Below are 25,731 nucleotides of genomic sequence, written 5' to 3'. Positions count from 1 at the left end.
TACAATAGCCACTTTATAGACTTCCTAGGAATCTTGTGCTAAAAGTTACATAGACTTCAAAGAAAAGGGAAGAATTTATGTTACTGTACTTATTTCCATTAGTACACTTGTACACATACATGAAGATAAAAAGTATAGGCTTCAAAGCAGAATTTGCTTACTTGCTATATGAGTTATGTGGTTATAAGGAAAAATATGAAGCTAATAAACTGGTAGGAAAACATCCGTGAATATATAATATTTGTGTCTATGTATATGAAATAAATACCTTTAAGAGAAAATCAAAAAAGCCCAGGTTTTGTCCATTGTTAGTCAGATTTTTTTCACTGTGACCAAAACTATCCAACAAGAACATCTTAAAGGAGGAAAAGTTTAGTTGAAGCTTATTATTTCAGAGGTTCAGTCCAAGTTGGCTGACTCCATTGCTTTGGGCCTGATGTGAGGCAGCAAATCATGGCGGAAGGATGGGTAACAAAAGCTTCTCAGTTCATGGCAGCCAGGGTAGCAGAGTGAGAAGCCAAGGACAAGATATTGTCTGTGGCCACACCCCCAGTTACCTATCTCCTCTAACCACACCCTACCTGCCTACAGTAGTCCACCTAGGAGTTCATTCAAATTAATCCATAAAATGGATTAATCCATTAATGAAATTACAGCTCTCATAAACTAATCATTTTATCTCTGAATGTTCCTGTATTAACACATGAGCTTTTCAGGGGACACCTCATATCCAAACCATAACAATTATTTTCCAAGGATGACCCTTGTAATTATTTTTAACCCTTGTTAAATCCACCAGCTCTTTTCCTCTTCTGAAACAAAGCTTCATCTCCACAAGTTTTCCCACTGTCACTCCCTGATGTGACCAGGCCTTTTGTTCTGTGCTCACCATTGTTACTATTGTTGAGATTTCAACACATTCACAATGAAGAGCACACTGTTTCCTTTTTGTATGCAATAATAGCACACATTTATTCAGTCCTGAATGGTTTGAAAACTATTTCCAAAATATAAGCTTTGTTCATTCTCATAGCAAATCCCAGAGGTAGGTATTTTTATAAATACTTTTGTATAGATGAGAAAAGAGTAACTTAATGTGCTTAATCACCTGATCAAAAGGCCAAAATATAGTCTTAAATCAAAGTCCATAGTTCCGGGGCCTGGGGATGTGGCTCAAGCGGTAGCGCGCTCGCCTAGCATGCGTGCGGCCCGGGTTCGATCCTTAGCAGCACCACATACCAACAAAGATGTTGTGTCTGCCGAGAACTAAGAAAAAAATAAATAAATGTTAAAATTCTCTCTCTGTCCCCCCCCCTCTCTCACTCTCTCTTTAAAAAAAAAAAAAGTCCATAGTTCCACTGGTAACTGAAGTAGCAATGAAATCCTGTCCTCTGATAGTAGGGCCAGGGAATACCCCATCCTACCATCTTATTTTCAACAAACTATATTATTTGAAGCAGTAAAATATAAAAATGCATAGATACACATTTATTTAGAGAAATAATTATTATTACTAACTTAAACAACTTACAGGAACAATATTTGCTAATTTATAAATATTTTTATCAGCATTTGTTGACTCACATATTACTCATATCTGAAGTTTTATGCTGAGTCAAAAATTATATAATCAATGCTTATTTTTCTTCTAACTTGTATCATGAAAAAAATGAGGAATGAAGAGCCCAGACTCTTTTGACTCTATAAATTATCTTTATTGCCATAAAACTTCAACAAATAAGCTCTAAATATAACATCTTTTAAAATTCAAGTCAAATTATGGAATGATATTCTGGTAAAATAACAATAATCAAAATGAATAGAAACACCCAACTTTTAAGATATATGGGAATAAGTTAGAGAAGGAGAAGTATGAGATGATCTCATTTCTTCAATATCCAGTGCATCCTGATACTTTTAGAGGAAATGAAAACCAACCACCATGGGAAATAATTGCTGCACCATCAGCATGATTTCCATCAGGTGAGCTTCTGTAAATGCAGTGCGCAGATCCTGGCAATTAGAGGGGATCCTGTAAATGAAGTGTGTGGCTTCACTTGTCGAGCACTTATTATTGGCAAGTCACTATACTAACAATTTGATTTACTGCTACAAACCCTGAAAGTCTGAGAAACATTCATCCTAATCTTAGGAAAGAGAAAACTGAAGCTCAAGAAGGGTGTATCATTTCCCCTATGCACAGCATCACAAACCCATTAAATGGTGACACTGGACTTGGAACCCAGTTGTCTGACACCAGGATTTATGCTCTTAACCATTGCAATTAATCACACCTGCCAACATCATTTAGGCTTTAAAATTTCAGAGAATTGTTCACATAAATATGTCAGGTAAAGAAAACATAATTATTTTTGTACTTTTGTTCTTAGTAAGGCTCTTTTTTCCCCTGTTTTCCCCTTAGGTTTGAATTTATCAATAAGACTCCCTTAGGTTTGTTCTAGTACAGATTGTTCTATTCTCCTTTCTTGAGTGAACAATTTCTATCTTATACATGATTTTTGCCCTTTGTTTTTGATGCTTTCCTTTCAGAGAGAATATCCCTCTTAAAAAGGACTGCCTATAAAATAAAGGAGTAAGAAAGATCCATGTTTTTATATAAATCTTTATTTATATACTACTACCATTTAGATTCCCTAATTTTTGCTAATTACATTAAATAATGAATATGCTAACATGCAAACTCCCATAGACATGTGTACACAATTTACATGATCTAACAAATTCAACTGAAAATATAATATTACCTTACCTTCTAACATGCCTTAAAACATACAGAGTTTACCCAGTCATGGTTTTTCATGGTTTATCCAAATGACTCCTGAGCAAGTCAAGGTAGTAGTCATTTGCTTTTTTCCCCCTAGAAGCTCAGAAGAAGCAGTTGGAAGAGACTATAGAGCTGATCCAAGATGAATGTGTGTCAGAGAATGCAGATCACTCTACAGAGGAGCCTGCTGAAGGAGGGCAAGATGCGGATGGAGAAGAGATGACTGATGGGATAGAGGAGGACTTCGATGAAGATGGGGGTCATGAGCTGGTAGGAACTAATTGTTTGGTGAACACATCCACTGGATAACAGCACCAGCATGTTAGCAACACATTCATTCTAAAATGAGAATTAAATCATTGGGGGCTCATTTGTTCTTATATGCATATATTCAAGGGAACATCAGTATAGTGCCTTGTGCATAATAAGTGCTCGACTTCAAATATGAGGGTGTAAAAAATGAATAATATAAATATTACATATTTGCTTAGGAATATCTAAAGTTCCAAATGAAATATCTGAAATACTTTTATTCCCAAATGCTCAATTATGAAAGCGATCTTGCATTTGTACAATTAGAAATTAACTGTACATGGACATAATATGCTGGTGACAAAAGACTATTTACTGAAGACACATGGCTCCTCCTTTAATAGTGTCACTCATAAATGACAATTTTCTATACTAGTTATGTGGTCAACAGGCCTCTGTATAGTCTTTTTACTAAGATGATCCCTGAGTATGTGTTGAGCTCATCATTTCCAGTGTCTGTGCTGCTTGGTAATCTGTCATGATGATCTGGGAATTTAGATATGACTTGATTTTTTATATTTTTTTCCTCTCAATGTTCTAATCACTATACTGCTCATTTCTAATCACCATTTCCTGCATAAACACACAAGGAACTTGGTAAATATGTGCTGATTAGGCTGTTATTTCTCATATTTTATCAACCATGAAATTAAATATACTATCTCAAAGGACCTGACTAATAAAACAGTACATGGGCAACTGTGTGTGTGTGTGTTTGTGTGTGTGTGTGTGTGTGTGTGTGTGTGTATCTTAAATACCTATAGATTGATGATATAAAACTTAGATTATCCTAGGTACTACAGCTTCCAATTTATTTTAATACCTATATTACTTAAGTAATTTTGTAAAATATCTGTCACTATTGTTCTGGGATGGTAATAAACTCATTCACAACTATAAATACAGCCTAATTTTACAGAATTCTATACTGACTTCAAACATTCCAGTTCTACCTAAATTTCATGGCAACTTTAAACTTCTCAAATATGAGCTTTGAACAACCCACTTCTATTTCTACAAAATTCTGCTAAAATTTGAGGGACTTAAGTACCATTTTTAGAATTAGATTAATTTCAGGACTATGTTCATTAAGCACTAGAATGAAGGACAAAGAAACTCCTCAGCTTTAATTCTACAACAGGACTTCTTCAACTCATTTTAATCCAACTTCTGGTTCAGCATTCCATTGTGGCTTGTCTTCCAGGACTTTATGTTGTCATTCCCAATGGATACCTCTCTGGTTTTATTTTAATTTACTTCTCAGCAGGATTTTACATAGCTAGCCTCTTCTGTCTCCTGAGAAATTTTCATAATTACCAATCTCTCATTTTTAGTTTCTTATGCTAGAAATGTTCCCTTCATATTTTCACTTTAAATACTGGAATAGCTCAGAACAGAATACCAGAGCTTTCCATATTATCTATAGGACAAGGATTCCTAAATCTACATCATTATTACTACTGCCTGTTCCCACATAGATTTCCAGTAAACTATTGAAACAATATGGCCAGAAAAAGAAGCAGAGGAAGAAGAAGAATTGGGGAACCCCACCCCCCACTATCTTATTTTTTTCCTAGTCTTCCTCATTCTGGCCATCCACACAGATTATTTATTGTTTACCCTGTGCTTCCTGTTCATTCTTTCAAATCATAGCCCAAAGCTAGTTACTTCTCTGTTGCATTCCCAAAAAGGGAAATAAAAAGCACAAATCTTTTCTCTCCTGAAAGACGGCAATATAGATTTGAAGAGCAACAATGCAGTATAATATTCACTAGGAGACAGAAAGGAGAGCTGGCATCCACACGCCCTGGTGGCGGCTCAAGGCAAATGGCTCTCAAGAATGCCTTCCTGAGAGAATGAATGTGAAACTACTACAGGCACAGAATCAAAGCAGATCCAGCAAAATGAGCTGGGAGAATGACTTAGAGTGATGGTCTCCCTTGTGAAACAGGACACAACACAGCTTGTGCAGACAACATCTAGTCCTAACCACCTAGAGAAATGATTTCCATGAAGCAGTCTCTTCAGTGAACATTTTGGGAGCCCACTGCATGTGAATTGAGTGAGAAGGAGGAGTCAGGAGAGGGAGAGGAGGAGCAGGAGAAGGAGGGGGAGGAGGAAGAGTAGGGGGAGGGAGAGGAGGAAGAGAAGGGGGAGGGAGAGGAGGAGGAAGAGAGAGGAGGAGGACAGGGAGAGGGGGAAGGAGGAGGACAGGAAGAGAAAGAAGGAAAAGAAAAAGAAGGCAAAGATAACTAAAATGATTACAAATTATTGCTTTAAGGGTGGAATGCAATGTTTGAGAAAAGGGTTTCTTTAGTGTCAAGTAGTTTAGTGTCTTTTATAGAGAAATGAACTGATTTTCCTCATCTATAAAAAATAGACTCAGAATTGATAGTTTATACAAAACTAGTCAAGGCTAAAAGACTGTGATTCTGTCATGATCTAAATCCATAAATTTTATTAGTGCATAGAAATCAATATTCAAATTTACTTAAAATTGAACTATGTGTATTGATACACTAGGCATACAGTGTCAAATCACTACTATGTTCCTATTTCTCAATAAATCTATTAGCTAATCTTTATCAACGGATCACTGATGAATGGCACTGAGACTTGTTCTTTGGGAATAAAGAAGGAAAATCATGTTTTTCCCTCAAAAAGGATTAACTCACTGAAGATAAAGGTCACAGACCAAAATACAAGATAGTATAAATGGGGCAGTGGGAGTAAGGGCAATAGGGGAGATATGGCTTACAGGTGAGAAATCACACGTAGCTGGCATGGTCAATAAGGACTTCCTGTTAGAAGTGGGATTGGAACTTCACCTCGATTGATACCAAATTAAAGAAACAACAAGTATTAATTAATGTCAAGGAAAGAATTTAACCTTTGTTGCACTCAGATCATTTTATGGAAGATATATATGAAATTCAAAATGCATTGGATATTTTACATGATAGGCAAATAGGTAGGTAAGTCGATAGTCAGACAAAGAAATATTTTTAAAATAAAACTCCTGTCCAGGTGCTGTGTTGCATGAATGTAATCCCAGAGAGTCTGCAGGCTAAGGCAGGAGGATCAGTAGTAGTTCAAGGCCAGCCTTCGTAGTTTAGTGAAGCCCTAAGCAACTTAGTGAGATATTGTCTCAAAATAAAAAATAAAAAGGGATGGGGATGTAGCTTATTGGAAAAGCACTCCAGAGTTCAATCCCCAGTTCCAAAAAAGAAAGAAAGAAAGTAAAATTACTAGCAACTTCACAAGCTTTTCTATTATCTTTACTCATTTCCACCAAATTTGTGTTTCTCTTTGTTTAAAATAACATAGTCCAAAATAAAAGTGGTCCATGTCATAACAAAGATACTATAATAATAGTATAATAACATATAATAATAATATATAATTATATATAGTATAATAATGTATAATATATATAATGATAATATATAATATGTAGTATAACAATAATAAGTGCTTAGGACCCTGCTAATTCAAAATGACCAATGAACCTTCCTCAGCTGTGCAAAAAAGGCTACTACAGAGTAGTCTAGAGTAACACTCTAGAACACCACAGAGCTGCCAGGTATGTTATGGAGCTTTACAGAGGCTAATCTTGGGATTTCCTAAGCTAAATTCTTGGTCAACTTAGATCCAATGCCTTGAGTGCTTGCTTAAAATGATGATATAGATCATCTAGGGAAACCACCCAGGAGTCTGTACTTTGATCAGGCTGAAGTTTAAAACTAAAACATCAATTCACAAAGGAAACTACAGACAAGGGAAATATTTAAATGAATTGGGAGAAGTTGAGTTATTTTGAATTGTACTTGTAATGACTTTTGCTTTTGATTACTATACCTAATCAAATTAGGCAAATATAGTAAGAATCCACAGTAGAATAACCTTGCTGGATTGTATAAATACTTAGGTATGCAAACTGAGTACTACATTGTAATGCATCTTTCAGGATTTAACAAAGCATTCAACTAAGCAGTAAGTCACCTGAGTTTACTAGCTATTGAATTTCTATGCACATTGGGAAAGGTCTGGACCACAAATCTAATTCCTGCAATTGAAGAGAACTCAAAGTAAGCATTCTGGTGAACCATTGAAAAACTGGAATGCATAAAGCATTCTGATCAATATTCGCTTTCTTTATGATCAAAACTGAAAATGTCTCCATCTTTCTGAAACCTTTTGTTCCTTTTCTAACAAAAACCTTCACCTCCATGTCCCCCTTATCAACTGTGCTTCAATTTATTATTTTTTTTATCATTTAGACTGAATGCTAGCTAGAGAATAAATGAGCTTGTGGGACATGTACCCCAAAGGTAGTACTACACAAATTCATTAGATGTGTAAATCACAAGGAAGCCAGAAACTGGTTACTGAATCTTTGATTTGGGACATATATTTCAGCACCACATCCAACAACTTGAACTCTGTCAATACATCATATGCTATCTCTCTGTCCTCCTTACAAAAATATTGAGGGCTTACAGAAAGCCATTTCATAATTTGGATGGAGTTAGGGATAGTATGAACAACCATAGTGCATGTGTCCCCTACAAATGGCCTGGCCTGGGTGCCTTGATACTGAGACTTGGGTCAGGGCCATGACCACCAGGTCTTTTCCAGCCAGACACTCCACACCAGAAATAGGATATGGCTAAGCCTTTGATGTTAGGTACAGGTTGTGATAGGAAGACATCTCTGCCACTGGTTTTTTACCTTGGAATCCTAGTTCTTCAGAGTCATCTATAATAAGGGCTCCACATCATGATTTAACACTTGCAACTCTTGTAATTTCAATCATTTCCATTTCAGCTAAAGAGCTCTGCACAGCTCATTAGGGCTTTTTCCCTCGGAAGGTGGACAACTTGACTCATACAAAAGAGTTCTGTCTGTAGACTGACAGAAGCAAGCCCAAATCCCTGTATCTTGATGCAGGGTACTTACCTGTGTCCTTGTGGACTCAAAGTTTTAATTTATAAACGGGAATTAACAATAATATTTTTCTGACCCAGTGTTTTAGTGAAAAGTAAATGAAGTCATATCTAAAAGGCCTATATCAAAGTAGGCATTGAGTTAAAAATGTGCTAAGTCTTTGCTTGTTGTGTAAATATTTGGATCCTCTTATATATTTTTGATTTATTGTTCTCTTTTACTTCATTTAATTTTGCTAACTGCATGTTGCCATGCCACTCCAAATTAGGTAATAGTAGGAATAAAACTATGGGCTTTATTTCATATTAGGAATAAAAGTACAGGCTTAATATCAACCTCTTCATGTAGTGCCTTGTTATCCTCCCCTCGGAATCTCTCCTGGTTATTTCTGAAGATTCCAGGAAGCGTCTCTGCTCTATTTAAGAACACATGTTATTCAGTGCTTCTCCTACCTGCTCCCCATCTGCTTTCCTCTTGAAGATGCCGTGTTAAAATCTCTGCTACTACCTGTTGTGAGAGGATGTTGCTCTCAGCTAACAGGGCTGCCCCTTCCATCTTCAAAGATGCAACACCCACAAGGTGCAGCTGGTGAAGGGCCCTTGCAGGACCCATGGAGCCAGACAAGCCACACCAGATTTCTCATTAAAGTTGGAAAAATGATTCCCCTCCTCTCAATTCCAAGCAGAAAGTTGTCACTCAGAGTAAAACATCCTGAAACCAGAAATAAGAACTTCACTATCAAGAAAAGTGCCAATTGAGCTATTTTGCAATAATTCTCTATTTTCGCCCTTATTGCTCTCTGGATTCATTTCTAGAGTTGTCAGTATGGTCCTGTAAAACCTAAAGCCAGGCCATGTCATTCTGCTTAACACTCTTCTGTAACTGTCTATCTCATTCAGAATAGAAACAGGTCCCCACAATGATCTACAAAGTCCTGGATGACCGGGACCCTGTTATGTCTCTGATTTAGCTCCTGGTTCTGAACCATTTACCTCACATCAGCGATGTGGCCTCCAAATTTGCACCATTCCACCTCAGAGCCTTTGCTGGTCTTCTGAAATGGAGAGCAATAAAGCAGAAGCCAGACATGAACATGAAGGGCCTTGCTGTGCAAAAGTTTCAAGTTCATGCCATGAATTCAAGTAAATAAATCAGGAAGTGCCCATATATGAGAGAATTAGAATGCAATACAATCTGTGGGTCTGATGCAAATGTTTCTGGAGTGAGGCAGAAATAAGGTTTCTAGAAGTAGCAAATAAAAATACAGGATGTTCAGTTAGGTGTGCATTTCAAGTAAACATTGAATAATTTCCTTATGTAATCATGCTTCATATATTGCATGAGACATCCTTTCACACACACACAAAAATATATTTTTTATCTGAAATTGAAATTCACTTGGCTTCTTGTATTAGAAATACAATTGAATACTGACCTTGAACAAATCATTTAACTTCCTTCAGATTGGTATTATCATTTGTGAAATGGAATAGAGTAGGCCACCTCATAAGGCTCTTATAAATATTAAATAAGGTTAGCCATGGACTCCGCTTGATCAAATCATGGGCACAAAGTTAGCAAGAAAATTGTAGCATGTGTTATCATTGTCTTAGTTCATTTTATGTTGCTATAACAAAATGTCACAGATTGGGTGATTTATAAAGAAAAGAGATTTTTTTTTTATTTACAATTGTGGATACTAGCAAATCCAAAAGTATGGTATTGGCATTTGCTTAGCATCTGGTGAGAGACTTCTTTATGCATCATAATGTGACAGAAGACCCATCATGGTGAGATAGAGCAAGCATGCTAGGTTGGATTTCTCTTCCTTTTCTCATATAAGAGCCATTAATGCAATCCTAAGGTCCCACTCTTGACATCATCTAATCCTAATTACTTTTTAAAACTCCACATTCACATATCATTAGCATATGAATTTAAGGATTAAGTTACCAACACATGAGCTTTGTGGGAGATATTTAAACCACATAATTCATAATCTTCTCATTTTGCAAGTGAAGCCTTCAACAGAACATTACAATATTTCTACCAATATAATCTTCATTTGGAACTTTGTCTCTTTAAATGCCCTAAAATACTCAGACTTATCTAAAAAGTACTTACTATTTGGTAAGAAATTTTCAGGAAGAAACAATTGTAATATTCTCAGAAGACTCATACTTTGATTTCATCTTGTTAAATTTTTCTTTGATTTTATAGTTCCCAAGTTACTCAGTTCAAAAGAATTTAAAGTCTCCTTATGTTTTCTTTTAAGATAATGCTAACTATCACTTGTGGTTATATGTAGTTTTCATGTTCACTTTTGCTATAGATTTTGCTCTCTGGCTTATAGATTTGACCATAAATTTAGTAATAAATGGTGAATTGTTTTTTTAAACAATTTGAGCATGTGAGAACCTTCATGTCTTGCATCCTCTTTGGCCATCCAGAGACTTATTCATTGAACAATGACCAAATATGACTTGTTTTTAAATAACCTTTTTAAACAAAATAGTGGCAACTCATTAATGTACCAAATATTGTTAGATGTTGAGACTCAAAGAAGGAGGCATAGTTATAAAATTTCTGGTTCTATAAATTTTCACTGGGAAAAAGAGGGGAGGGTGGCTGCAACCACTTGTTAATAAACATATTAACAAGACGGTATGATAGGCACAATTACCACATGAATTATGCAACAGAGCATGGGAAGTGAGATGTGAGATGACAGGGCCAATGAATCCGAACATCCTTAATAGAGGCTCTGACATTTGAGCTGTTTCTTGAAGAATGAAAAAGCTATGCAAGGAAAACAAGGGTTTGATGGCATTTTTATAGAGAGAGAATAGAATATGTAGGGAAAGGTTTGAAGGAGTTTGGTAAGTCTATTGAGAAGTTGGTAGTTTAATTTGTCAAAAGCAATATAACTCAGGATGGCCCTAGGACCTGCAGCATCATACCAGGTGAAAATATCTTAGAAATACAAATTCTCAGGCTCTAACCCAGCCTCACTGCATCAGTAATTCTGAGGGTAGATCCCAGCAATCTGTGTTTTGGCATGCCTAAATTTGGGTGCATATAGCATCACCAAAGTGGTTTTTTTTTGTTTTATTTTGTTTTGTTTTGTTTTTTAATATTTATATCAATGACAAGAGCCCACAAACCACAACAACTAAATCATAGTTGGGGGGTCTGAAGATGTTTTAATGTGTAGCCAAGATTGAGAATCACTGGGATGAAGTATATGGTACAGAAGGAAGAACAAACAGATGCTTTACCAAAGAAAAAGTAAACACATTAAAAACTCCATTAAAATCATTCATTCTCAGGACTGGGATTGTGGCTCAGCAGTAGAGCACTTGCCTAGTATGCATGGGACCCTGTGTCTGATCCTCAGCACCACATAAAAATAAATGAATGGAATAAAGGTATTGTGTCCAACTACAACTAAAAAATAAATAAATATTTTTTAAAAAATCATTCATCCTCAAGAAAATACTAATTAAAACTACAGTTAGCCCACCCCTAAGCCCAGAATGGTCAGAAATGACTGATGTCAAATGATGGCAAAGATGTGGAGTACTGAGAGTATAGTATTGCACATAAACAGCAGAGGCTGTCTGAGGGGTAGGGCAGAGGGCAGGGACTGACTTTCCTGCAATATTATTCTGTACTTTACCCTGGTGAACGTTCATTTTTATTTCAATATTAAGCTCCTATAGCACACCCTGTGCAAACCTTCTTCACATTTCCAGTTGGAGTCAACAGAATCCTTCATAACTCACAATCACCTCTCTTAGGACACTTTTTGCAATGCTACTACCACTTCTTTTAAGTGTCTGTAACTAAACTGAAAGCCCTCTGAGGCCTGGATGTTCTCTCTTCATTTTAGATCCATCACGCATAGTACAGTATCCAGCACCTGCATGATGATGGGTAAGCAGGTAGACAGAGGGTGCTAGACTATATTTTCTTTAACATACTTCATCATGCCTCCATGCATTTATCTATGCTGTTCCTTCTACCTTGAATAACCTCTCCACTCTTAATTGTGTCTGACTGGTGAACACATCTCTTTTTTTTCAAGACCAACTTTTCATGTCAAAATTTACCTCTTCTGCCCCCCAAAACAAGGATGCATACATTTACCTGGGTTTCCTCTATCATTAGCTCTGATCTGTATATACCTCATCAATCTTTACTTGCTCTATTGTAATTAAAGACTTTACCACTTTCTGGCTCACTGATTTGCAAATTTCTCAGGGCTTATTTTATTGTGTGTTTTTCCTTAGTGTGGTGCTTAGCATATGTTAATGTTAATAAATATTTGCTAAAGAAGGAGAAAGGGAAACGTCCTCAGATTACCTCAGATGCCTTGTGAGAACTTTTAAGCATATTTTATTGTCCGTTATGATCAGATTGTGTTCTAAATATTCTTCTTCTATGCATTCCCCCTGTGATTTAGAGGATTATTACATAAACCACAGAAGCAAACCGTTTTCATTATAACTTATTCACAAGGTCATTCATGCAACAGCCTTCGTCTTCAGTGCACCAAGGAAGAACAATAGAAGGAGGCTTAGCACCAACACATCAAAGCCACCCGGGAGTCTGGACTCTGCTGTGTTGGTTTTCAGTGCATTGGTATTATCACTTCCCACGAGTGATCAAAATGCAAATCAGAAGTAACCTGAATTTAGTTAGCAAAACTAGAACGCTGAGTTATAAAGCAAACGAGAAAACAAGCCTCTCTCTCACTCCCGATCTGCAAATTTTAAAGCTAAAATGTACTCAAAATGCAGATAGTCAGAAATATAGGAGAAAATAAATTTGAAAAGATTCAAAACTCAAGTGTGCCCAGATAAGGAAGACAGATGCTTTGATATTAACTGCAGCTAGGAGCACTACAGTTTTCTAATGTGGTTATTAGAAAATAGACTTTAGAGCAAAGAGTTTCTGAGATGTTAAGAATAAGAATTGTGGGAGACAGGCAATTTCCAAACTGCCTCTAATGATGTTAAAAGGCAACATAATAATCTAGAGTATAGACCCAAACAAAATGAAATATGTTCACTGTCCCTGAGTTTCCTAGCAGCAGCAGAGAAACACAGAAAGGTTCTGACATCCCTTGGGAATGAGAAGCCATCCAAAAATATGCTTTAAATATGCCAAACATGGAGGGAAAGCTACTTTTCCAGAAATGCTATAAGATACAAGAAGCAACCTAAAGTACTCCAGATTTCAAAAAGCTAGTTATGAAAGTCAGAAATAAAATGATCTGCCAGCAAAAATTTTTCTCTTTAAAAATATAGAGAAAAAATAATTTTAATTGAGTAAGCATTAACAGATTTACAAGGATATGAGTTGGTACCAAAGTGATCATGATGCTCATTTCAAATAAAAATTGCACCAAGTTAGGCAAGGAAGACTTTATTCAAGACTATTTCAGCAAAAGTCAAAAGCTACCAATAGGGGAGAGAAAGTGAACTCAACTTCCCTGATGCACAAGGCCAAGAGAGGTTTTAAGCAAGGGCTAGTGGAAAAGTACCCGAAGAAGTTAGGAGGAGGTTGATCAATATGATTAAGCCATCTTCATTTATTCTTTCATGCTCCTTAGAGTTAGGCTCCTGCCCTCCTGCAAAGACTAGAAGTAAAGATTCTTTCTTCTCTATGATTACATTTTATAGGAATGTCTCCCAGGTCCTTAAGACAGACATTACTGGGTTTGTAAAGCTGGAAAGAAGCTGGGAGAAGATTCACATCTCAAAGGGGAAGAGAAAAAATATACAACTAAAATTTCCCTAAAATATATACCCTAAGAAAAGGGAGGACATGGGCCTAAAGTCTGGAAGAAAGTCATCTATAAAACTTTTGCCATTCTGAAGGGACCACTAAGACCTTCTAGATCCTGAGGACAAAAATCTCACCTTTTATACAGCAAAGTGAAAGAAGGGTTAATTTTCTCTTCCAAAAAGACAAAAAGCTATATACCTCATGAGAGTTTCCTGAAATACCTCAGAGCAAATTCCAGAGCTTTGCTTTTACATTTATTAAATTAAAACAAAATCTAGATTTAGTAAGGAGAAACTTTATTCAAAATAATTATTGCAAGAGGGAAAAGGACTATTGCAATAGGGGGAACGCGTTAAACATAAGATCAGCAAGCCTCTCTAGAGAGATAGGCAAAAAAGGTTTTCTTTGATGCAAAATGTAAACAAGAACCTGGTATGTGGAGGTTGATGAAAGTGCATAATTGAATAGAGAATGCTTTACTCTGAAGCCAACCTTATTTTCTAGAAGGGTTCTAAGTAGGGAGTAGGTGGGACCTCAGGCTAAGACTGAAGTAAATTTCAGGATCCTGGGGAAAAAAGTGAACTGAACCAAAGCTTGATTAATAAGCATTTTATTCTCATTGATCAACAGAGCAAAACAATTCACTTAATCATTTTTGAAAGGAAGAATGGGAATCTGGGGGTCTGGGTCTGGTCTTGTCATAGGTAAACAAGATCTGAGTCTTATCTAAGTCCTATGGGGAAGGGTGAAAATGCAGTAGCCATTTCCCAGAACAGAAGAAAACATTATCACATATCCAGAGGTTATTTGGTTTACAATCTTTGAGATAAGTCTATATTGTATCCACTGGGCCTAATCCCTAATAGGATTTATCTCTATGTCAAAGTGATAGGAAGGATACAGAAACATAGGCCTGTAAATAGATTAAGGGCTAAGAGGAAATCAACCTCTCTGCCTTCTATAAATGGAGAAAAATATTTCCACCCGCCCTTACAAAGTGCAGATTTAAGTCTGTCATTGCAGATCAAAGAATTATTTGGGCTTTAAATTCAAGTGCACATGCCTTTTAACAACTATCAGACCTTAGGCACATCACTGAGTCTCTAGGGTCTCCACATCTGTCAAAGGAAGTTTCTGTGGGTTATTGAGAGAATCCAATAAACCAGGTCTATAAAAATTTCTCATACGGGATTTTGTATGGCAAACGATCTCTCCCTTAATTAACAAAATTAAGTAGAAGTACCAATTGGAGGAACTTTTAGTAACTTTAAAAGAAATTTAAGTGGTTTAGTTACTATATTTATACAGATTCCTTATAACTTTCCTTGTCTTAAAATCCTGTCATATTTTATTAGCAATCTTGTCTCTGGAATCAGAGTACTCTTTGGAGAATTCAGACTGACATAAAACCATTCAAGAAACCATCTCAGATAAAAGTCACAGTAGTTTCAATTTACAGGAAGTGGTTTTCATTTCTATGGGGATATTAAGAAGAAATGGAAGAAGCCAAGAAATAAAAGATGATACAGAATTAATGTATTTAGGAAGAGAAATTGCCTGTATTTACTTCATCTGACTTGATACATTATGGAATTTTAAAAAACATTTTTAGTTATAGCTGGGCACAATGACTTTATTTTATTTATTTATTTTTTGATGTTGTACTGAGAATTGAACCCTGTGCTTCACGCATGCTAGGCAAGTGCTCTACCACTGAGCCACAACCCTAGCCGAATTTTGTTTTTTTTTTTTTTTGTTTTTTTTTTTTTTGGATTCCACTTCACCTCCAGCCCTATCCCTTACCTTGGTGCCTTTACATCAACCTGGCTGGAGACAGACACTTTAGGTCACTTATGGGAGGAATTCCTATCCAAGTGCTCAAACACATACACATGCTAAGAGGGAATTCTGTGGAGCAGTATTGTCACCCAGAAGTATCATCTTCTGGCTTCCTAGAAGGTAATCGTCATTTCCATTAAGACAAGAAAGATACCATTATGATTATCATAGGGTTTCTAAATAGCCCAAGAATGGTTAGCCCAGAATCCCAATTTTTGTGTCAGATGGGCAAAACCTGTAATATAATTGTATGCTGTCTAGCCAAGCAACATTAGATCAATAAACTCTTGCAAGATTCTGAAAAGCAAATAAGACTTTCTCTCTCCTTATAATTATTCCTAAATCTCAAAGGGCAAAAACGACTGGAAACATGGTCTTAGTGATGATGTTAAGAGTTTTATGCAACAATAAAAATTATCCTAGCTATCCTTTAATGCCATTTTTATTCAGCCAGCCAGCAAATAGTTATCAAATGATTACTATGCTCAGGCACCATTCTGAGTGATGAGAAAAGGGGAGTGAATAGTAAAAAAAAAAGGCTCTTATTTTGGTGGGGAGGGGTATTCAGGCATGCAGCTTTATTCTCAAGTGGAAACTCACCTTCTAAAATGTACTACAGACTCACATTCTGAAACATATTCTCCAACGTAAACATATTCTATAAAACTAATACAATGACTGGAGTATTAAATTCATTTTAACTTGACTGTTCATTGTTAGGCTTTATTCTTATTTAAATTCAGACTTACTAATTAAAAAGTCTCTTTGGAATTCACTGCAGTAAATAGATGGCATGATAGACATTTTAAGTAGAAGGCCTAGCAAGGGTAGACCCAAATATAATCACAAGGTAAATTTTGTTATCTAATATTAATTTACCAGTGCTTTCTAAATTTCTACCTTTAAAGGAATCAGTGTTAAAATAATATGTGACTTTCAAAGAAATGGTAGTATGTGTGCAATGTTCATAAGAAGTAAAATATAATTTGAGCAAATAATGTAAAGCTCATGTATCAAAAGTAATTAATTTTATAAAAGAATAATTCTAAAATATGTCAACCCATAATTATGTGAGTATTCTTAGCAAAACTTATTACTTGTTTTTGAAAATATTTCCATTTCTCTGTCACTCATGAGAAAGTTATAATTCTCTGATTTCCTACTAATTGCAAATTTGCTTCATTTGACATTTACAGGATTATTTTAACTAGAATCACATCTAGTTTGTGGGAAAATCTAAAGACTCTACAAATTGGATTGGTTAAAGGCATTTTTTTAAAATGGCACTATTACCATACACAAATATCATTTAGAGTCATAAAATTTTTAACTGCACTTTTTCTACATTGTCTTTCTAGTTTCTCATGCTGCTTTTGTCCACTGTGGCATGTTATATGCATGTTGTATTCACATTCTTGTGATTTTTAAGTGTTTACTCTTTTTAAATGGAGAATTGTGTGTTAGTTAGATACCAGACCCTGAAGGGAAGGACACTCAACATGTGACCTGTCCTCTAAACTATTCAAACCATACAGTTGGCTATACAGTGCTTTACAGTGGATCTCTAGAAGTTGCTCACTTTGTTTAACTGACACTTTATGCTTATTGATTAGCAGTTCCTTCATTTTCCTCTCTCCCTTGTCCTTGGACACAACTTCATTCTTTGATTCTATGAATTTGACTATTGTAAATACTTCATATGAGTGGAGTCATGTAAGATTTGTCTTTCTGTAACTGGCTTATTTCACTTAGCATAATGTCCTTATGTCTCATCTATGTTGTCTCATATGACAGAATTCCCTTCATTTGAAGACCAAATAGTATTCCACTGAATCCATTTCATTTTTATTTCTATTCATTCATGTCTTGGCAGGACTTTAGATCTTATTCACATCTTTGGCCATTGTGTATTAGGCTGTAATGAAAATTGGAGTGCAATATCTCTTTAAGATCCTAATGTCAATTCTTCTTAATGAATACATGATAGTAAGATTGATGAATCACATGCTACCTCTAGTTTTAATTTTTTGACAAACCTGCATATTGTTACCCACAGTGTTTTTACCATTTTGCATTTAAACACGTAGTGTGGAAGGTTCCAACTTCTCCAATTATCTTAATATTCAAAGATATACATAAAAATAATTCCCTTTATTCTATTAAACAATGAAAGTTGAATCCTTGATGCAGTGAAATATTCCTTAAATTTTCTGGCACAAATACTTTATGAATAGTAATTTTCAAATTATGATCATTTTCTTTTTACAGATCTCGATGATAACAACACTTCCTCCATTTTATAAGTCTACATCTATAAAAACAGTGGAATGTTTAGTTACATATTTTCTTTATTTTAAACCTAAAATGTTACAAATAAGTAAAATATGCTATTGAAAATACCACAAGCTATTTCTTAGATATATTTAGCAATTCATCCATTAAAACACTAGAAAAAGTATATTCAAATTACAGAAACCAACTTTCCAACATTGTTTTTATGTGACAGATTAATAGACTTCTCAGGGGTGAGTTAATTTTAAATGTAGATTTCTCACTGGCTTTTCCAGAGGTGTTGAACTTAATAGCCTAAGCTTTCTATCTGCCAAATAACCAGCAATATTTTTTTTTCACATTTCATTTTATTTAGTGTCCTAAATATGGCTGATTCATCTGACAGTGTGTACATAGATAGGATTTTACTGATTATTTTCTAGATAGTTTTTAAAATATTGAACATAATAAATTTTTAAAGTTCTTTTTTAAAAGAACAAAAAATAAATAAATACATTAAATACTGTGCTCATTTCATAAATATCAGGGCAATAAATTTGTACTTGAACAAACTGAAAAAGTTATTAACATCAGTATTTCTGATGGAAATTAAGGTCTTGCCTGCTCAAACTACATTGAATCTAATCATCTGTGACAGAAGAAATAGGAACAGGTATGAAAGCATTTTGAAAAATCAGAAAAGAAAGAAAAAAGGAAAAAAGTGTTGAAAGAAAGGCAAGCATAGTGCTTTTTCCCTCCAATTTTATTTATGGTTCAGCAGACAAGATCACAGTAGAAAACAGGTCATCTAAATGTTGCTGACCTTTTTAACTCTTCCTCATATTCTGGAAGGAATTCCTAAACAGTGCACTTTCATGAGAAGGCACACAGTTTGTGTTCAGGCAGTGCTTGAGTTGCCTTCAGTTTGCCCACCTGCACAGGTGTGCTTTCATCACCAGGGAAGTCCAGGTGTTCCTAGCTAGGCCACTCAGAGCTCTTACAGGGCCCAAGTCAGACTGCGTTGCCAGCCTGCCTCTGCCCAAGGACCTTCCCTGTGAATGTTTCTTGTCCTTATTACAGCTTTGAATATGGAAAAACCATAAGCTCCAGGGCATCCTGAGATGAAAGTTCAGGCCTTTTGAAACCTAATAAGAATTCTTATTAACTGGAACCTGACAAGTATTCTGGATACCTTCTGCATGTTTGATATTTTCTGTCTTGCCACATTCTTAGGAATGTATTTTAATAATGTTAGGCATCATTTCCTAAAAATAAACCTTCCTAGCCTGTAGTCTACTGGAAGTAATATCAACTCCAGTTATTTAAAATTGTGGGAATTGAACAAATTGAGGAATCATTTTAAGCCCTAGTTTATTTCAAAAAAAAAAACGGGCTTTTTAAATTATTTTATCTTTTAAAAGGTGGAAATCTCAGAAAATAGATATGATGCTCACTAGTACACACAAACAGAAAGAAAAAGAGAAAATTTTAATTTCATTTCAAATTAAGAAGAAAAGGGGAAAAAATGGGGGGGGCATTTTCATTACCTCCCAGGGACAATGTTGGAAGTTTTTGTTTGTTTGCTTATTTGCTTGTTGTTTTTATATATTCCATCTCATTTATGCCTAATGTAACTTTAGGGGGTAGGTATTTTATAAATAACTTATTTTAGAATGGTTAAGGAACTTCTTGAAAGTCATACTGCTAATAGAAAGAAGAATCAAGATTTCACAAGGGTTTATAAGATTCTAATGACCTTAGAAATTACCACAATATTAGTGTTTCACTAATTTTATTCATTTTAATTTATATAGTATCCTTACGATTTTTGTCATTTCTATACTCAATTGGTATTGTTTTTTTTTACTTAATGTTTTTAATTAAATTGACTTACTAAATTTTTTTCTTAAATATACCTTACTCACTTCAAATTTGACTTCATTCTGATAAACGAAAAACTAAGTATCTTTTCATAGGTAGCAGATATATTTAAAATAAATATAATGAGGTCTGGGGATGTAGCCAAATGGTAGAGTGATTGCTTAGCATGTGAAAATTCCTGGGTTCTAGTCACAGCATGAAAAAAAATGAAAATTTAAACTTCAGTATAATAAAAAAAACCAAAACTTTTAAAATATTTCGGTTAGTAGTTTTACATGACCAAAAACCCTGTATTCCTGCTTCTCCTCTTACCTCATTTAAGAAAAAAAAAAGGACAGTATTAAAAAACATTAAGAATAGCACAAACATAAAATTTCTCATTAATGCATTAAGATATAATGAAAGCCCTGAGAAAGGTGATTCTCTTATTATGAAAGTCAATGGTTTTTACTTTATTGTATTGTATATTGACAAATTATAATTGTGTATATTAGTAAGGTACAAAGATATAATATATAATTAAATATTTACATATTATATATAATTACATATGTATTCATATCTATAATTAAATCAAGCAACTTAGCATATCCATCACACAAAATATCGATTTTTGTGGTGAGAACATTTGAGATTTACTCTCTTAGCACTATTTTTGAAATATGTAATACACTTTATTAACTAGAGTGCATCATGCTATACAAAAGATCTCAAAAAATATATTCTTTTCTAACTGAATCACTGTATCCATTGACAACATCTCATTCTCTCTCACCTCCCAGCTGCTGGTAATCACAGTTCTGCTCTCAGTTTCTGAATTAGATTGTTTTAGATTCCACGTATAAGAAAAAACATGCATATCTTTCTGTTCCTGGATTATTAGGCTTGGTATATTGTTCTCCAGATTGATCCATGTTGTCATAAGTGACAGGATTTTCCTTTTCTAAGGTTAAATACTTCAATGTTATTCTGTTGGTTGTAAGTACCATATTTCCTTCATCCGTTCATCCAACTAACGGGCACTCTGGTTGATTCCATAATTTGCTATTTTGAACAAGGAATCAACTGAGACAAACATGGAGTGTAGATATCAATTGGACATGAGTTCATATATTTAATGCATTTTCTCACCTAACAATATCCTGAGCAATCCTGATGTTTTACAAACCACCCTAGGAAATCTGAAGCACAACTGTTCTGACCTGCCCTTCACACCTAATGAGATAACATCTCTGAATGACATTCTAATTGAATGTCAACCTCCCACAGTCATTTTCCTTGCACAGTTTTATACTTGAAGTTTGTAGACACTCAGTTTGCCAATTGACTTGTTAAATCGCATTAGAAATGTACCCCCAATTTTTGTGGAATTTGATATGTCAAACTAATAACAAGTGAAATAGCATTTTCAAATTGTACATCTCTGAGCCCTGCAAATCTCAGAAAGCAAATGCCTCTTGGGGGCAGATTTCCACTATTGTCAAGGGGTAGCCCTCACCTTGACTTTACCTATGACACACCAAGTGACTTCCATCAAACCAGGACATCACCTCCTTAGACTGCCTCATCTTTAATGAGGAAGTCTTACCACACAATGTAGAGAACACTTTAAGATATAAATATTTCATATACATTGTTTTCTGTAGGGCAAACTGCCGATAGACCAACTGAGAAACTAGTGCCCCAGTGTTCCTGAGCTAGTTCAATAAATCTCTTACAGGCCTGCTGTGGTCTCAGCATTCTTAGTTGATAATCATAGACTTCCCAAAGTGAGTGGGGAAAAACTACTCCTATGTATTGAAATATGTGATAATAATTTTGTATCATCTGTATAGTTCAGATCTGTATAGATCAGAAGTAATCCAGAATTAGCCAGTAAATACAATAGCATTACTATTCAGAGAAAAATGATGCTGAGATCTTAGGAATCATCTAAACTGCTTTAAGCAAACTAGCAGACTGTTTGTAGCACAACATGAGTGAGTAAAGGCTGAACAGACAAGCACTGCCTTAATATCAGCCTCTTCTGAAGACCTCGGTGGTGCCTTGGGCAGGTGACTTACCTCTCTAGGTCTGTTTTCGTATCTGTAATAGTGCCATTTTCCTCATAGTATTGGTGCAAATATTAAATGAAATAAGACATTTAAAGTACTTCAGAGGATGCTTGACATGTTAGCTTTGATCCATACAAGTCAAGCCGAATGTTTTACTGGCAAGGAAAAATCAGTGACAAAACTAGTTAGAGAACCTAGGTATGTTAAGGAGAAATCTTCAGTGTGGTGTTCTTTAAGTGAACTAGTGGGTACTAATCTCCTGATTTCACAAGAGAATCAGAATTAGTCTCTTCGTTTCAACAATAGCTAACCAGCCTTTAATAACAGAATGAAGTGCAGGGAAAGACCTTAGAGAAAAAGAGAGTATGGCAGTAGAAAGGCTCCCAGACCACCTAATATGCCTCTTTTGCACGCTAACATAACACTTTGCATCAAGAGAAAAATATTTTAAATTGCACTTCAAACTGCAGTCAAATGTGAAGCAAGATGGGACATGAAACTACATTTATAAATTCTGAATGTTGCATTGTTCTACTTGTACCACACCCATAGACAAATAAAGATTCCTTTCATTACACAGAAACTGAAAGTAAAGAAAAAAAAATGTAACTGTCAAAGGAAGATCTATTTCTTCCACTGGGTCAGTAATGCTCTAAAATACTTGGTTTTAAGAAGTTAGCAGCTGAAAAGAAGTGATCAGTATCAATAGGAATATCTAAATTAGTTACACAAACATTCCATATTTAACTACAGTAATAGGTGCCAAGTGTTATTATATCTAAATTAGCTTTCATATCTCAAGACAAACACTCTGATATCAATGATGTGAAATATTAAGGGTTTGAGAAGGTTATGAAATAAAAAGAAATTTTTTAAAGTAAGTAGGAATTCTATACTAATGAGTTAACTAAAAGTAATTTGAAAATGTTCTTAAAAATCACATGCATAGCTACTCACTCCAGTTCTTTGTAGCTATTTCCTCTGAAATTTTTCTGCATGCCCAAGAAACAATTTTGTTCCTGAAAAAATATATTTAATATTGTCTATTCTAAAAATATATTCTTAAAATTTACCATTAGAAAATATAAATATTAATGTAAATAACTTGAAATTTAATGATATTTGCATATGAAAATGTAAAAATGTGAGATCAGGTCCAGTTAATTATTTTAAATTTTACCCAGAATTCTAAATGTTGTCAAAATTTAAGACACATTTTATTTTTGGTTTCTGTGGCTATGATTGATCTTCATGTGTACTAATACTAAGCAATTAAAAGGACATGTTTCTTTGAACTATATCTGTAAATATGAAGAGAGTAACCACATGTGAAATTAAAATTAGGTTTAAAAAGTTCAGTCATATAATTAATTTTTTTCTCATGTGAGGTATGGTGTTTTCTTAAAGTACATAAAGAGACAAAATTGGGTATTCCTTTTCATATACCAAATGTTCAATCAATGAGACAATTGCACTAAAATATTATTACTATATAGCTACACAGATATGAATAGAGCTATAAGAGGGTCTATGAAGAGCAGTTTCCTCCTACCCTATCCTCACCACACAGAACATTGGATGTGTCACAGGACTAGATGGAAGGTACCCTACACACTGCACTATTTTCTAATAGACACCAACTGGTATTCTATAATTTAATTCTGTTCACACTCTCTCCCTGGTGATCGTGTTAGAACCCATAGGGTCAGGGTTTAGTTCCACAAGACTAACCCCGCTTCAGTTGTGCAAATTCCATCTTGTAACCTGTGCTTCTGTCCTACCAAGTATAAATCAGGGTTCCAGTGAACCCCTCCTGTTCAGTAATTTGATCACAGAACTTAGTAGGGAACACTCTTCTTAGGTTTATGGGTGTGTTATAAAAGATACAGATGATAAGCCTGGTGAAGCTGTACATAGGGTGAGGCCTGGAAGGTTTCCAAACTCAGGAGCTTCTTCCCAGTGAAGTTGGAGAGCTCACTTTATGGACATAAGGATGCATTCATTCAGCAGGAAGCTCATCAAATCTCTTATTCAAGAGTTTTTATACACTGAGCATGGTGGACCATGCCCATAATCCCAGTGGCTCTGGAAGACCAAGACAGGAAGATCACAAGTTCAAGGCCAGCCAACTTAACAAGACCCTGTCTCCAAAAAAAAAAAAAAGGTTGGGATGGTATATGGCTCAGTGGTTAAGCGCCCCTGTGTTCCATTCCTAGTTTCAAGAGGGAAAAAAAGCTCTTTGTAGATTTTAATCTCCAGTCCCTCCTCTGTTCTAGCAGTTGGTTCATTCCCATGCCTAGGCAGGAAATTCCAATCCTCTAATCATTTGGTCTTGTACCTGCTGATGCTGTCTAGGGATCCCATCCTACGTCACCTCATAAAGCTTATGCTTAATGATGAAAGGGCTTGTTATGAACAAGAAAAGACAATCCATCACTTAAGAAATTTCAGAGGTTTTAGGAACTATACAAAAGCCAAATACAACAAAAGATTCTCCTACCAGTATCACTCAGGAATTCATGGATTTGGGAGCTCTGTATTAAGAACCAAGGATTAAGACCAAAAATATATGTTTCTTGGTACATAAAAGAAAAAAAATAAATGATAAAGAAGCCCATCACCCTCTAAAATATGCTAACCTTTATTTAAAGTTTATTATGATTGTGCACATATACAAGTAAATATTTGCAATTCTTTGAGACCCAGAAGTTAATTCCCTGCACTCCTTCACTTGCCTCTATTGTTAGCAGAATAAGGAGAATCTTCAAAACAGTATTATAGGTGTCTACCCCGTCCACTCTCAATGCTCATTTACCAAAACCCTATTAAACAAAATGGAGTTCCTAAGTCCTAAAGTCAGTGGCAATATCCTGTCTAAAACTTCACTCAGACAATTATTGTCCCAGTTGTTCCTACCAGGTTTTTAGAGGAAGCTTTGTCTGGAGAACACAGGGCATTTATTCTGTGATTTCATTTCAAATCAAGTATTTCTTTATTGTGGTCTTCAAATAAGGGCAAAATAATGCAATCTGAAACTGGATTTATTTTACCACTTTCAATAAGACCCTGGGCAAATGACTTTCTTTGTTCCTCAGACTCCTCATTTAGTGTTTTTGAAATGCAGTAGAAATAATTTATAGTTTCAGATCTACGATTCAGGCAATACTGTACACTATTAACTCAGCAAATAATGCCAGGTGTATGCAATGCAGCAGAAAAGCAGGCAGACACAGTGCCTGTCCTCTTCAGCACTCAGCAGTCAAGGGAGCATGAGTCTGATGGAGTACCAAGGGCAAATCCTGATGAGCAGATGGAGTGACAGCATTCCGTTCAGGTCCATACCATGTGACTTATTAGAAGAATCTGATTTTAAAGGAAAAATCCCTTCAAGTAAAAAGTTTGCTTTCTGACTTGGGGACAGATTTGCTCACAGAAATCTTCTAGAAGGAAACTCAACTTATATTAAATTATTTCATCAGTTTATTGAACTAAAATGCACCAGAGTTTTATTTACCTTGATCCATACCAGGATGATCATACCACTGATACTGTTTCAAAATTCTATATTCACTTATAATGAAAAAAGCAAAACCCAGATAAGTAAGCTGATACCTAAAACCTGTTTCATAAAGTTTATTTCAAAAAGTAACCTGTGGAGGATATGACACAGTGATTATAAGATAGATAAAACTGAATTTCCAATACTTTCTATATCTTTTGTAATTCTGGATTTTTTTATAATCACGATAATCCCAGTTACTATAAGACTGTGAAATCACTTCTGAATCATCTGGGATTCTGTATATCCAGTAATTTTAAGTGTTGAGAGCATATGGTAATATTCTAAAG

At 35.1% G+C, this 25,731-nt stretch overlaps 1 protein-coding gene across 11 annotated transcripts in view; it reads left to right on the top strand.

Moving 5' to 3' along the window:
• The window catches only part of Ralyl (RALY RNA binding protein like), a 622,839-nt gene that overhangs the window by 583,232 nt on the left and 13,876 nt on the right, over window positions 1-25,731 (top strand). For 9 of the 11 annotated variants that reach the window (XM_078016965.1, XM_078016963.1, XM_078016964.1 and 6 more), the window contains one exon: window positions 2,883-3,055. The exons of 1 other annotated variant lie outside the window; for it this stretch is intronic. In XM_078016965.1, the coding sequence (XP_077873091.1) occupies window positions 2,883-3,055 (173 nt within the window). The remainder of the gene's footprint in view (window positions 1-2,882; window positions 3,056-25,731) is intronic. One more of the 11 variants, XM_078016960.1, reaches the window with a different exon arrangement.

Source organism: Ictidomys tridecemlineatus, chromosome 7 (assembly GCF_052094955.1).
Source record: "Ictidomys tridecemlineatus isolate mIctTri1 chromosome 7, mIctTri1.hap1, whole genome shotgun sequence".
NCBI lineage: Eukaryota > Metazoa > Chordata > Mammalia > Rodentia > Sciuridae > Ictidomys > Ictidomys tridecemlineatus.
This window is presented reverse-complemented; position numbering and strand designations above follow the sequence as displayed.